Source organism: Orcinus orca, chromosome 17 (genome assembly GCF_937001465.1).
Source record: "Orcinus orca chromosome 17, mOrcOrc1.1, whole genome shotgun sequence".
NCBI lineage: Eukaryota > Metazoa > Chordata > Mammalia > Artiodactyla > Delphinidae > Orcinus > Orcinus orca.
In genome coordinates this window covers 84245738-84261236 of record NC_064575.1, presented here as the reverse complement: position 1 = coordinate 84261236, position 15499 = coordinate 84245738, and the positions used below count along the sequence as shown (strand labels likewise).

At 49.3% G+C, this 15499-nt stretch overlaps 1 protein-coding gene across 4 annotated transcripts in view; it reads left to right on the top strand.

Moving 5' to 3' along the window:
- The window catches only part of TRAPPC9 (trafficking protein particle complex subunit 9), a 509514-nt gene that overhangs the window by 144407 nt on the left and 349608 nt on the right, over window positions 1–15499 (top strand). For all 4 annotated transcript variants that reach the window (XM_049700891.1, XM_004265298.4, XM_033419745.2 and 1 more), the window contains one exon: window positions 5896–6048. In XM_049700891.1, coding sequence (XP_049556848.1) covers window positions 5896–6048 — 153 coding nt within the window. The remainder of the gene's footprint in view (window positions 1–5895; window positions 6049–15499) is intronic.

Below are 15499 nucleotides of genomic sequence, written 5' to 3'. Positions count from 1 at the left end.
ACATAAGAGGGAGGAGATATGGGGATATATGTATACGTATAGCTGATTCACTTTGTTATACAGCAGAAATTAACACACCATTGTAAAGCAATTATATTCCAATAAAGATGTTTAAAAAAAAAGAAAAATAATCCTTTTGCATTTGCAGTATATGGTAGGGATCAGGGACACTTCAGAGACACACAGACCTTTGTGGGCCTCTCAGGGGTCTGAACTGCCATCTGGGCACTTGTGGGGCACGTGTGTTCCCCCATCACAAGCTCCTGACCTGGAGCTGAGTATTTACAATCCACCCCATCAGGACAGGGATCACCCGCCCATGTCACGGAGTGATTCTAATTGCAGTCTCTTTGTGAGCACGTCTCTATTTTTAGGTTGTCACAGAGCCAAACTTCTGCCTTTACTTCAGTAATCATAAATTTTATTATAATTAAGCCCAAATTGACATGAATTTATTGTATTTGCTTTTCAACAAATCTTCTGAGATACCCGTGAGTGTGTGTACAAACACAAATATACACATACCTGTGTACATAAATACATATACACATCCCTTAATTTCTTTATACTTCCCGCTTAATTTTTTGACAAAAAGCAACGGCTCCATGTGGGTATAATGAACAGCTCATAAGTGTTTTGACTGAGGTGCCGTTCCCTGCTGCTTCCTGCTCTCATCAGCATTGTGGCAAAGTCTCTGCAATTAGAAGCATACATGAAAGGTCCTCAGATGTTGAAGGTCAGCAGCAGTAATGACTCCTCTGGTAGTGTCAGTGTCACATAACCAGTATGACTTGACTACATGAAACTAAACTGTAGCATTAAAATGATGACTATTATTTCCGAAACCGAATTCCACAGGAGGGAAAATTAGTGACATATGCTACTCTCTTGGTTTATGTTTATCTTGTTATTCCTGATAGCTTATCATTATATAGGATTTTGAAAAGCCCCTCTGGACTTTCCATTTTGTAGCACAGTAATGAAGGAAAGAACCAGAAAGGCCCACTTTTGAGGCGTAAAAACATATTAAATCCGACAATGAAGCTATTCGGTTTTCTGTCCTGCTGCAGCTGGAGGAGAGTCCGTGCGCTGTGAATTCCTCTAAATACCTTAGTGGTTTGGCTGCAGAAGGTGAATAAGCTGTTCCCCATGGGTGGACTTGCCTGTTGTCTGAATGTGTCACTCTTAAGCCACGGAACTTAACACAGAAATAAGCAGTGCAGCTAGCGCCCTTTCTGAGTATACCCTAAGCTTGGAGGCAGTGGGTTACTGAACGCAGGGCTTTGAACCTTATTTAGCTACTGGCCTTTTCTGGGGCTGGGGGCGGGGGTTGGGTGGCATTTTTCAGGTCTCTTCTTGAGCTGTGCCGTTTGCCTGCGCACGTAGCGGGAGCAGCCAGCGCGGTTCCACGCGGCTTGCGTGCCGCCCTTGACCCTTTCCTGTTGCTCTGCTGTTCCCTCTGTCAGGGCAGGTGGTAGCACGGCCTCTCTTCAGCCGGTGACTTGAGAGATGGGTTTTGGAGTCGGATGGGTTTGGCTCCCAGCCCCTTGCTGTTAGTGACCCCTGCGTGGCTGCCCTGAGCAGGCCGCTGAGTGCTTGTGGGTTAGCGTTGCAGCCTGGGCACCCCTGGCCCAGCCCTGCTCTCATCTGGTGATTCCAGAAGGACTGGTAGTGCCTCTGGGGTGCCCAGCACAGTGCCTGGCACGTGGTGGGTGATGGGTACTTGCTAAGTTCCCTTCCCTTTAAGTGGGGAAATGAGCTGCTGCTTCTGCTTCCTGATAGCTGCACAGGGGGAGTGTCTGTGGGGCTGGGAAGCCAGCACTCAGCGTGGGCGGGGCCAACTTGAAATACACAAACTCCCGCTGCGCCTGAGGCAGGCAGGTGCCTGGGTCCACGTTTCCTGGGTTCATCTCTCCTTGAGCTGTTCAGAAGCCATCTTAGCTTTCTCTTTGCTCTCAACTTTTTCCTGGAATGGTGAAATTTAACGATCCCCAGATGAGCAAGGGTGTTCTGGCATTAAACCCTGCTCATCCCACAGCAAACGAAAGCAGAAGAGGTGAGATGGTGAGAAGCAGCCTGGGAGGCCGTGGGCAGCTCTGACAGTGGGGAGCTTGCTGGCTCCTCTGTCCCTGGCCACCCAGGGGAACCTGTTAGCTGATTGACTGTCAGGACCCAAGGGGCTCGCTAAGGAGCCCGCTGAAGGCCCATGAAGGAGTTAACAGTAAGAGTTACCCTCCCTGCCAAGTTTTCTAGTCTTTTTTCGAGTTGCTTGTGTTACGGCATTTTTATGTAATTCTTAAAAAAACCTCACACACACAAACACTTTGTGGCAATACAGGGCAAAACTTAAAAAATAAATCTCGTAAAAAAGCGTTTTTTTTCCTTCTTAGCACGGTCAAAGTGTACAAGTGTCTTGGGGAAAAAAGACTCAGTTTCTTCAATGTCTCCTGCAGCGTTCATGCCACACCCCGCCTGCATGTTTGGGTGAGGACAGAAGCAGAGGAGAGCTGGGAGGAGGTGGCAGCGTCGCATGGGGCTGGTGGGCCAGGCACTCCCGGCAGAAGAGGCAGCACGTGTGGGTGGTAGTAGGGGCACAGCGGGTGAACGTGGGGAAGGGGAGGAGGAAAGGCAGGGGTGAACCCGGACTGTTCTTCCCAAGGCATTTCAGTCCTGTCAGGACCCACGTATGATGGTGCAGCAGGAGATGCGCTGAGAGCCCTCACCTAGTTTCTGCCCGTCCATGGGAACAGAACTGAATGAGAGCCCGGGTCTTGGCGCCTGGGTTTCAGAAGTGGCCCAATAGAAGCTTTGGGGGGGGGGGGCTTTGCGGGGCCTCGGTATCTTGGCCGGTATTGCCATTTCATAGAAAGGTTGGCCAGAGCTGCTGTGGCAGATGGAGAGGCTGTTTAAAGAAGTTAGCACGCACTGCTATAGTCCTGGGGCTTCCAGCAAGCAGGGCCCGAACGGTTTTCTGCCCTGGCTTCATGTCGCCTGGTATGTCATATACCCTTCTATCCCAAGTTAGTCTGTGGGATTGAAAAATAAAGACAAAGAATGTATTAACCTGGTTCACACATACTTATAGAATGTGAGTTACTGGGTCATCGAGAGGATTTTGGTACCGTTAGTGCTTTGTGAGGGAAGGCAGTAACTTCCGTTGTGGAGTCGGATGCTGGCAAAATACCCAGAGAGTAACATATCCAGCAGGACTAGAGGTCAGGTCAGTTTGTAAAACTTAATCAGACGAGGCTCCTGCCACATACTCAAAATCGTCGCCAGCAAACATCTAGAATCTGTGTGTTCCGTACAGTATTCATTCTATAGGAGGAGGGTGATAAGAGCGTGTATGTGAGGAGTTTTGAGTGTAATGTCCATTAAATGCGTCACATGCACAGGAGGGTGTGTAGACACATACACGCCAAGTCCAGAGTCAACCCCACGGGTCCCACTGCTCTTTAACCTGCCTGGCCTCTCCTCATCTTCAGGTCTGGTCTGATTAGCAGTCTCTCCCGGAGGTTTTCCCTGGATCTGTGCTTGCTGTCAGGTGCCCAAGTGTCCTGGCCTGCAGTGATTAATCGTTCACGTTGTCCTGAAATCTTACCTCCCAGGAACCAGCACTCTCAGCAGTCCCATCACCCTTTTCCCAGCTGCCCCTCTGTGTTTAGATCATTCTGAAATAAATGTAGTAATATCAGTCTACTAAAAAATCTGAACACCCTGTAAACTAGTGGAATTGGTGATGCCGCTGTGCACCGGACACTTAATTGAGCACCTATTGTATGCCAGGTCCTCTACTTCCCAGCTGGATGACCTCCAGCAAGGACGTGCACTTCCTTGGTTTCCAAGGGGAATAAATGACCACAACTCCGCTGGGTTATTGTGAGGATTAAGTGAGATAACTCACATGTGGAAAGTGTCTGGTGTTCAATGAATAACTAAGTAAATAAATGAATGTGATGTGGTTTCTAAACACCTCTCAAGGACGCCTCCCCTGATCTGTTCCTATTTAAGGATACCCTGAAGATAAGTGTGCTCTATTAGACGTGTTCTGAGTGGAACTCAGCCAGTTCTGGAGGGAGCACACCCTGGACAGGAAGACATGAACTTACTTTGCGTTTATAGCACAGTTTGGCCTCGTGTTCTTGCAGTTAGCAAACCTCACAGGTCTTTCTTCTTCAATATGGACCTCAATCAAGCTCCCTGTCTTCCACTGGACTCTTGCAATGTTGATTTCTGGGTCCCAAGAGGGTGACTTTATTTTCTAACCCCACCTTGATGGGCCTTCATGCAGGAAGTGAATGTCATGGCTCTAGAATCATTTGGATCTAGAACTCTGGCACTTTTCCCTAGTTTTGGACCATGGACAAGTTACTCTCTCTAGGTGTCCGTTGCCTTATTCCGACGGAGGGGATTTAGCACAGAGAGTCGGTTTGTTTAAAGGGAGGTGGTAAGGTAACCCAGAGGCGGGAACAGCAGCAGGTTGCTCCCCTGTCTGGGACTGAGGGACAGCAGGAGGGGGGATTAGCGAGGCGGATTAGGGGACTGAGAAGTACAGCGGGAAGGCCTCCCGTTCACCTCGCTGGTGTGGAGGGATTCCCGCCCCAGGGCCAGGAGGATGGACACACACGTAGTGCCCGATGCTGGATGGATGGGATCACAGCCCGCCATGCAGGGAACAGAGGGAAACCAGAGGCTGCAGGGAGGCAGGCTTTGTATTGTCAACAAGGTGGGGTGTCCCCTGGTTCCCACAGGGGGCTGTGCTTGGCTGGCAGGGAACTGAAACCCACCCTCAGGGCTAAGCGGGAGCTTCGTCTGGTCCCCAGGATAGGAGGGTTGTTTGTCAGGGGACCGTATCCCCGGGAGCAGAGTCAGGAGGAGAACTTGCAGTGAGGTTGTTCCAGGCCCTCCTGGTTTCACCACATGTCAAGGCAGTGGTAATATTGGACTTGATCCTAGGCCTTAAACACCCGTTCCGTAATGAAGCAGGGATCGTCTGGCAGGAGGGGGAGCCACACAGGTGACACAGCTGCTTCCATTTGACACAACCGGTGCCCCCCCACCCCCACCCCATCTCCTTCCTGGGCTTCTTCCTCCTCTCAGCACATTTCAGCTTTAGTGTATACAGTGCTTTACAGACACCACTTAGTTTAATCTGTAAAACAGCCATGTGATGTAGGAGTTGTCACCCCTACTTCATACACAAAGAAATGTTGACATGGACGAATCATCACTCCCCATCCAGCTCTAGGTGGTCAGAGTCAAAAAGGCGTCAAACCCAAGGCCGTCTGACTCCGCAGAGCTAAGGATGCCCCCCTGCCCCCCAAAAGGCCCTTTCTGATTTTGTGTTCCTGTTTCCTGAAGAGTGTCTCTCTCCCACTAAACGTGGATCTGTTTCTCTTTAAGGCGATAGAACATAGAAAGTACTGGTTGAGCTCTGACTCTGTTCATGAGAACAAGAGTGCATGGCTCTTGTTGGGGAGAGAAAGCTGCTTCATGGGGGCAGTGCTCATAGAAACAGGCCTTGGAACAGCTGTGATCCTGGAATTCTCTGGTACTTTGATCCATCACTTTTTTTTCTTTTTTTTTCTTTTTTTTTTTTTTGCGGTATGCGGGCCTCTCCCGTTGCGGAGCACAGGCTCAGCGGCCATGGCTCACGGGCCCAGCCGCTCCGTGGCATGTAGGATCCTCCTGGACCGGGGCATGAAGCCGTGTCCCCTGCACCGGCAGGCGGACTCTCAACCACCGCACCACCAGAGAAGCCCAGATCCATCACATTTTAAATGGTTTGCATCTTTCTTTGCTTCTGAAGGTGCATCCAAATTTTCTCCCGGGTTAGTTAAGTCTCCTGCTGCCTCAGTTGCATCCTCATTATCACCTTTATTACTGTCATTGTAGAAAAATTATATGGTGACTTCCTGAGCTGGAAACTAGAAGAAACCCTTGCCCAGTTTCCCTTGCAACCTGGAAAGGTGGCCACTTTCACCGTCAGCATCAAAGTGAAGCTGGATTTCTCTTGCCAAGAGAATCTCCTCCAAGACCTCAGTGACGGTAAGTTCCTCCCCAGTTTTGATCAGCACGTCGCGGTCCCCAGTCACATGGTAGCGATCACCTTGCCTCGAGCCCCGCTGCTCTCTCGGTAACGTGCTTGTCGTTCATTAGCTCTAGCGGCTTGAGACTTCTCCTGGGCACGTACTTAATGAGTGAGTTACTGTGCACAGGGAAAGTGATAAAAGTACTTTTCAGTTGAACGATTTCTTAATTCACACTCTTTACTATTTTGTGCTCATTTGCCAGGAGGTCATCCTAAATTAGTGGAATGTAGGAATTACTGCATTTTTCTTCAAGCGTAACTGCTGTGATCCCTTAGACATCTAATTAGCTGTGATTATGAAGTTCTCCTTCAAAGTCTAATGATTTCTATAAGGAAATGGAGTGTGGAGAAAAATGAGAATTTATTTTTGTTATAACATTAGGACTAGCTGATTAGGGGTAAGATTCCATAGATTAATTATGTCCGATGATACAGCATGCATTCATACTTTCATTGGGAGTCATCGTGGGGTGTGTTAGTTAGCTCAGGCTGCCACAAGAGAATACCACAGACAGTATGGCTACAATTACAAACTTCTTTTCTCATAGTTGTGGAGGCTGGAAGTCTGAGATCAAGGTGCCAGCATGGCCAGGTTCTGGTGAGGGCCCTTTCCTGGCTTGCACACAGCTGCCTTCTCACTGTGTCCTCACGCGGCAGAGCGAGCCTGGTGTCTCTTCCCCTTCTTAGAAGGACGCCAGTTTTATCAGACTAAGGCCCCACCCTGTGGCCTCATTTAACTTTTGTTACCTCCTCATGGGCCCTGTCTTCAATTATAGTCACAGTGGAGGTTAGGGCTTCACCATATGAATTTGGGGGGCCACATTCAGTCAAAGGGTGTTATTGGAGACGGTCAACGGATTCTGTTACTAGAACTTAGCAACTATGTGACTTTGACTTCTTTGTGCCTTAATCTGATAAGATGACAGTAATACCCATTTCTACAGTTGTTGTGAGGATTTGCCCTTCACCTGGAACATGGTAAGGGGTCAACAAGTGTTAGTTATATCCCCCCCCCCCACCCCCATCACAGATTTATGACATTACAAGACATTTAACCACCTCTTATTAGAGACAAGCACTTGACCGGGCTCTTGGAAAGCAGAGATGAGTGAGTCAAGGTCTGTCCCCTGGGCAGTAGTAATAACAGCAGCTAACATTTAAGAGGTGTGCATAGATCAACTTGCTGAACCCTCACAGCAGCCCTATGAAATAGGTGTTATTAATAGCTCTGTTTTACAAATAGGGACAGTAAGGCATAGAGAGGTTGTGCAGTTTTTCCAAGGTCACACAGCTAGGAAGTGGCAAAGCTGGGTTGTGAAGCCAGGCAGCCTGACTCCAGAGTCTGTCCTCGTAACTACTCTGTGGCCTGTTGTTGCCCAGAGGGTCAGCCAGAAAAATACATATGTGATTGGAACACCCTGAGACTCGGGTGTAACTGAGATGCAGCTCACTTTGTCAGTAGGGTCCTGCAGGGAGGGCCTCCCAGAGCTGGTGTGTGACTTGGGCCTGAACTGGGGAGTATCCTAGAAGAAGAAAAAAGCCTGTGCTCCACAGGTCTTTCAAGGAGCAGCAGGTACCGAGGCCCGGAGATCTCTGGCCAGTGATGCAGTGGGATTCACCTCCAGAGACTAGATGGACATACGTGTGGACGCAGACCTGATTATTCAGATCTCATTTCAGTTGTCTCCCTGGTGGAGAGGCTACCCGGACCGCGTCGGCTGGGCCAGCACGCCCTGCCCACTGTCATTCTTGTCGGGTCCCCCCACATTATGGACAGCTCCTGTTCCCTGGAAGTGTCTTGTTTGGTTTTTCCTGTCCTGCTGCCTCCGTCCTTTACCTTAGAAGTTTCACAGGGAGAAGGACCTCATCTGTCTTACTCAGGAGGTCCTGTATTCACATTACCTAGACGGTGTACCTGGAGGGAGGGGAGTGGATGAGCTCCTCTTCCCCTCCCCCCTCGGTGTGGAGGCTCCTCCCTCCTGACCTCGTCTGACCCTAATGACCTCCCAAAGGCCCCGCCTCCTAGTGCTGTCACATTGGGGTTAGGGCTTCAACACAGGGATTCTGGGGGGACACCTACTCTAAGTCCATAGCACGCTCCATGAAATTTCTTCTCCTGTACTCTCTGGAGTGTTTAAATAACCATTAAATTTTTCTTTTATATTATTAATGCAGGTAGGAAAATAAGTTTACGGTTGGACACACTAGAAATGGAAAATATCACGTGGATTTAACATTATACCAGAACTCAAAAAGTATCAGATGAAATGGATATTCTTTTCTGTCTCTAAATGGCTTTGTACCACTGGACTGCATCTTTCTATAAGTAGACAGAGGGTTACAGACAGAGTTTCTGACTTTTCTTTTTCCCAGGAAGGGAGTTGAGCAGAGTCAGTGGTGCCTGACACCTGTCCAGGGAATGCTTGATGAGTTGTTATCCCGGGGGTATGTCTGGGCAAGTGGATGCCTAGCTGAGACCATCTGGACGTGAGACGTGAAGGAAAGCTGATCGTTACTTGTGCTGCTGACGTTTGGGGCAGGCTGCTCCTGAGAGGGAGAAGATGGAAGGCCTCCCGGTGGAGGCTGAAGCTGCTTTTGTTTTGGTGGCTCCTTGAGTCTATGTGTGCAACGTGGACATACTTTGTTATGTTTCTGCCTTTAGTTACAGAGCTCTGGAGGGTCGTCTCTGCCCTCTGTGCTGAAAGTAAAATTGCAACTTGGGATTTATAGTCTGAAAATACCTTCTTTTCTCTTTTAAAATAAAACCAAAGAGAGCTCGAAGTAGATTTACCAAGTGGTTTGTAAATGTAAGGCTGGCCTAGGTTCCTGTCAGTTAGATATAGCACAGGTGTGCAGTAGAGCATGGTTATAATTAATTAGATGCCCTCTTGGGCTTCCCTGGTGGTGCAGTGGTTAAGAATCTGCCTGCCAATTAAGGGACACGGATACGAGCCGTGGTTCAGGAAGATCCCACATGCCGCAGAGCAACTAAGCCCATGCGCCACAGCTACTGAGCCTGTGCTCTAGAGCCTGTGAGCCGCAACTACGGAAGCCCGCGCACCTAGACCCCATGCTCCACAACAGGAGGAGCCACCGCAATGAGAAGCCCACGCACCGCAACGAAAAGTAGCCCCCGCTCGCTGCAACTAGAGAAAGCCTGCCTGCAGCAACGAAGACCCAATGCAGCCAAAAATAAAATAAATAAATAAATAAAAATTAGATGCCCTCTTTATTTATTTTTGTACTGATACATGTGTTTTTATTTTTGTAATACAGTATCATAGTTTATGGCATTTATAGTAGAACAGAATCAGAATATACTTTTTTTTTAGAGTTTTTGTTTTTGTTTTTGATGTGGACCATTTTTTAAAGTCTTTACTCAATTTGTTACAATATTGCTTTTGTTCTGTGTTTCGGCTCTTTGGCCACGAGGCATGTGAGATCCTAGCTCCCCAACCAGGGGTCCAGGGATCGAACCCGCCTGCATTGGAAGGCGAAGTTCTAACCACTGGACTGCCAGGGAAGTCCCAGAATATACTTTTTTATAGTGTGTTAAAGTAATAGACTTTTACATAAATTTGCATTAATGTATCTAGTGGTCTGGCAAATACAGTATTCTAAGTGAGACGCCCTCTCTATTGATAATGGTTAATAGACGCTCCGGCTGGTCATTTACATAGCAAATCGTAGAGTTTGAGACACAGAATCTTAATGTCCACACCCGGGCAAGCTCTGTAGAGGAAAGAAAAAGTTGGACACCAACGCCCACAAAGGACTTCTGCAGAGTCTGGTCGGTGGATAATGAATGCATTGCTCCGTGTAGTTCAGTCTGAGCAACCTGGAGCCTGTGGTTTAGCCCTTATTTGGAGACAGCTGTACACTCAGTGGCAGAGGCTCATTTGTGGCCTCTTGCAACTGGGAGATGCCCCACGGGTGGCACTTGGTCTGACAGTTTCAGAACCTCCAGCCGGGGACCCCTGTGGACCCGATTGGCTTTTTAGGCAGGGACTCACATTAACTATGGTTACTGAAACCAGATGCCATTTAAAAACCTTACAGAAATAAATGTAGCTGTCATGCAAAGCAGGACACTGGATCCAGTGTGGGCTGTAGACAGATGGAAGAGAATTAATATTTGTTGAGCATTGTCAGATGCTGCATATCAGGTCTGGACCAGCGACTTTATTTGCATTATTTCTATTTAACCTTCCCAACAACTCTATAAAGTAGATGATTCCATTTTGTAAAGACAGGTGGGAGGACTATTCTGGATTAGAGGACATGGAAGAGATCTAACAATCAAATGCTATGTGCAATCCTTAATCGTATCCCGGATTAAAAAAAGACCCTGAAGACATTTTTGGGACCTCAGGATCCTGGCTGGGGCAAGAGAGAATCGGGTGTCTCGGTACTCGTCCCGCACAGCTGAGGAAGTACGGTCCTCGCTCCCACGTGCACCGCCCCCTGGGAGGAGCCCTGGGCTGACTCTGTCTCTCTGGGCACTGAGCTGCCGCCTTCGGGGAGGGTGACGTGGGTAGAGTCAGGCGGTGTCCCCGACCCTCTTCAGTGCGTCCAGTCTCGGAGTTTTGTGTGCTGGGCCTTCTCTGTTGGACCCCTGGACCTCCACCGAGGCCCTCTCGTGTGTGGGTGATGGTCCAAATTGGCGTTCTTTGGGGGAGAAGATGGCAGAAAACTCTTATTCTGCCACGATGATGATGCCACTCTCTGCAAAAGCGATTTTAAACTGTTTTCAGTGATTGTTGTGGCAGAGATAGTGTTGGTATGCTGAAACTGTGTGTGAATGTGGAATTAAGTAAATGATCAATTCTGTGATAATCTAATTCTAGCATCTGAATCTGGTCCTGAACGAGGGTTCTCATTTGGAAGAGATAACTGATGTAAGATGATAGAGATGAAGTAAAAACCTTGTAGTTTGGAATTTAAATAAAAGATATCAGTAAGAAATTATGGGATATTTAAAGATCTATCTGTCTATCTATCTACTCCAAGGCCTGGAAACCCAGCAGCAGTGAGCATTCCTAGCGCCCACATCATGGTGTTGAAAGAAACCAGGGCTTCTTGGAGAAGTGGCCACTTGCAGGTCTGGAGCAGGAACTGTCTGTAGTGAGGTGATCTGGGAACATCCTGTGAAACCTACAGCAGGGAAGCTGTCAGAGTGGATTTACTAAAGCTGTGTTAGGAGGACCCAACGTGAAGAGGCTGCCGCTGGCGGTCTGAGCACCAGCAGGGGCGATACCTGCGTTTCAGCCTTGGGTGCTTAGTGCCGTTAGAAAGAATTGCCAACCTTTGGCGAGTGATGGGGAACCAATTCATTATTTTAAAGATGATAGGTAGTGAGCATTCTGCCTTCCATGTAGATGTGCGGTTGGACAACCTAAGAGCTGGTGAGGACAGCTTCTCTTTATGGAAGTATGCCTGCTAACGCTTGAGAAGGGACGATAGAATTAGAAACCCTCCACTTTGCAGCTCCTAATAGATTATGGGTTGAGACCATGAGCATCTACCCAGCAAAACAAGAGACAGGCAGGCATTATGTCCTTCCTGACGGGAGAACACACACCTCCCGTGAGTTAGTGTTGCCCCCGCATCACACCTGAGTCTGATCAACACTCCAGCTCTCATTGCCAGCTCACAGGAATCCTGCCGACAGAGAAACCCGTGAAGCTACTCCATTTCAGACTGCGGTTAACTCTGCAAACAACGTGGTTTCTTCAACGAGTAAATGACAAGAGAATAAAAGGGATGAAGCCCTGGAGATGGATGGTGGGGATGGTTTCTAGCTGTGGGACGCTGCCACCTCTCACAGCCATTCTGAAACAGTGTTTTGGGCCTGCGACGCTGTTGCTCTCCGCTGGCAGTGTCTGTCCATCCTTCGTGGCCTGCCGATCCCCACCTTATCACTTCCTCTCTTTATCACTTCCTCACGGCCCCTCCCTCGTGCTCGCTCATGGCCCGTGTGTCCCCTCGACACCTCTGAATGCTGTCACAGTTTCACGTCACGTCTCTCTACTCCCAATACCCAGCACAGGGCCTGGCTCAGAGAAGATCCTAGTAAATATTTATGGAGTTGAGGGGATGAAAGGAATGTTGTGAAGACAGATTGAGTGGTCCTGACCCTGAGTTCAGGGAGGGGAGAGCCGTCTGGGTGGGGACAGCCAGGTGCTGGCTGCTGGCTGCGGGGTCCTCGAACAGCGCCTGGCTGCGGCGTGAGCTGAATGCAGTGGGCAGGGATGGAGGCGGTGGGGTTGGGTATTCAGGAGAAGGAGGGCAGCCTGGTTAGAATGGTGGGTTCAGGCAGCTGTGGAAGGCCTGAAACTCCAGGGGAGTAACTCAGACTTCATTGGAAGATACTGGAGAGTCCCTGAAAGATTTTTGAAAAAAGGTTGATGTGATGGAGAATGTTGGGAGAAGGTGGGTAGGCAGATTGGAGGGGTAGCCCGAGATTCACCTGGTGCGATAGGTGACAGGTGTGAGGGTTCAAGGGTGAGGCACGCAGGTCTTGAGCAGGAGAGAGCCAGGTGGGCAGGAGAGGAAGGGATTCAGAAGACCGGCCGCTGCGTCTCTACCTGGAGGGCGTCCTTCCCGCTCTTCCCCGCGGCTGTCGCTGGAGGCCTCCGGTGTTTGTAGCACAGGATTTAGGAGCTGGTCCAGCATTTGGTGAGCTATTGGAATTTGTTCTGCTCCCCACGGAAATGCTTCTTGCCTGAAATGTCTCTTGTTTGTTAAGCTAAAGACAAACTCTGCCTGTGGGAAGTTCGAATCATTTCAGTTTCTTTGTCCAGAGTTGGAGATTTGGGTTAAAAAAAGCCATGTTTACAATTGGCATTTCGTTATGTTTTACTTCTTCATAATTTGATGATAAGAGATACTTCGGCTTATCATTGTGGCCTGGGATTGGTTTTATGTGAGAGTCGTCGCTGTGGAATCTTCTGTGTTCCCTTTCCTACCTTGTCTCTCTCCCCGATGACTGTGCCTGAAACCAGGGCATCGCTGAGTGTCTTTGCCCCGGTCTGCCGCTCTCTTCAAAAGGAAATACTAATTTTTGGGAAACTCCGTCTTACTTTTTAAGGAACAGTGACTCATCCTGAATTACCCAGAAACCAAAGACAAAGGTGGTTGGAATCTTAATGTCAGAAGATTTCTCTTTTTCTTTATAATTCCTACATGCCTGAGGCTTTCATAAACATGTGATTTTAAAGAAGATTTTCTTGAAACCTGGGTTTTTTTCTGAGGCTACAGAGTATGGAGGCTGGAAGGAGACGAAGCTGTACTGAGTGGCCCCCGTGTTTGGGCATGTGATGGAGGTGCTGAGGTTCTCTCCCTAACCCTGAGAAGTGGCTGGATGGTGACCTCGGAGTTTGGGCTCTGTACCCCCAGCTCTGTGGTTCCCCTCGGCTGTACCAGCTCCTAGCTGCTGAAACTGTCTGCATTTTTGGTCTTTCTCACTATAGCACCCCCATCCTGAGGGCAGGGCCAGGGACATCTTTGTCTTTTTTTTTTTTTTTTTGGCCGCGCTGTGTGGCAGGTGGGATTTTAGTTCCCCAGCCGGGGATTGAACCCAGACGCCCTGCACTGGAAGTGCGGAGTCTTAACCACTGGACCGCCAGGGAAGTCCCCATCTTTGTCTTTTAATTCCAGCTCCCAGCCTGGAGGCGGCTCCTCCCTCCTCACCTTGCTTTTCCTTCTTCCTCATGGCAGCTCTTGGTCAGTTCCATTTGCTGCTTCCTCCTTTCCCTCTTGACCATTACAGAGTGGAATTGCTCAGGGCTCCAGCCGAGATCCTCGTCTTCTTTCCTTCTAAGTTCGCTCTCTCACAACTTTCTCATCTTCCACATGGAGTCAGTGACTGTCTCCCGCACCCCACCCCCTGGCCAGACCTCTTCTCTGTACTCCTGGTCCGCGGATCCGACCGTGTGCTCCGAAGGCTCTCGGTTCTGGGGAAAAAGCAGCAGGTGAAGCTGGGGGGAGGTTTGCTTGGTGGCCGCCGTTCCCCTCCCCCAGCTGTGGGGGGCTTCCATCCCTGTCCTCGTGCTGCAGTCTGTGCTCTTCCCCTGCAGATGAAGGCTTGGACCCCATAGGGAGAGGGGAGGGGCTGGTGTGGGGCAGTGGCTCTGGTCCCCTCCCAACCGGCCCCAAGAGGAGCCCTCAGGATCCTTTTCCTGGGGGAGAAGCCTGCGTGGCGCAGACAGCAGCCCCCAGGGAGACTTCCTGCTCTCATAGCCGGTGCCAGACGTTTAGCAGTTCATTAACAGCGTCTAGCTGAACCTTTTGCCTGGCTTTCAGAACCCACATAGGCACGGGTGCTGGGGTCCTACTTCTCCCTGTAGGTGCCTGTCCACAGATTTCAGGTTAGTTTCCCCTGTGACTTCACTTCTCTGATCAGTTCAGGAAAAGTTAATTTCCAGTTTATTCAGCTTTTTTCTTAAGGATGGAAGCAGTGCTTTTCTCAAATCTCAGCATTTCTAAGCGGTGATCAGAAGCCCACATCCTTTATTTTAAATCAGCCCTCCAGTCACTTTTGGACCGTGTTGGCCGTTTGTCAGACTGCACACTGCTCTTGTGTTCAGTGGGTTATCTGCTTTTGTTCTGAAGGAAAGGTTAATGGTGCACCTGCCAGCCTGCCCATCGTTATATTTAGCCTGCATCACCCACCAGCCTTCTGACTCACAGACCGTAATTTTACAGCACGGTGGCTCAGCTGAGGGAAAGGTCAGGCTGCTTCTGCTTCCTGGGGCTCTCGGGAGCATATCTGAGTGAGACAGAAAGCTGAGTTCTTGCCCGGCCATCTAATAACCTGTGGAGGGGCGCTGATCCCGTGGTCCCTGTTAGTCTGCAGGTGGGATGGTTGACTCAGCTCTGATTTAAATTCAGGTTGGAAAATAACTTGCTAAGCCACCAGGAGCGAATGAAAATCCAGGTGTTTGTCATTCATCAGCAACAGGTGATCCTATTGCAGGCAACCAGGGCTGAGGTCTTCTGGATCATTGATCTCACTGGTTGCATCACTGCCTTTCCAGTCAAGCTGGTGGTGACTCACTGGGAAACAAATTAGGTAGGTGTTCAGTTGAGGTGATTTAAGAAGGTTTTCCCGCTGCAGAGAGAAAGGGGTGATTTCTGTGGATCGCCGCAGGCTGGTATACTTCGAGCTCATGCTCGCGATTGCACCAAGTCTTATCAATTTTGTTTTCTAAGTCTCTACACATCCACCATCACTGCTCGGCTTAAAGCCCTGATAATTTCTCATCCGGACCATAAGCTGGGAGCCTTCTGACTGGTCTCCCAGCAGCTCATTTTGCGCCCTCTTCGCCGTCTTCCATATTTTCCCTGCAGTCCTCTCTCCAGAGCAGAATCTGTTATGTCCTTCTTCTGCCGTGCACCTTCCAAGGG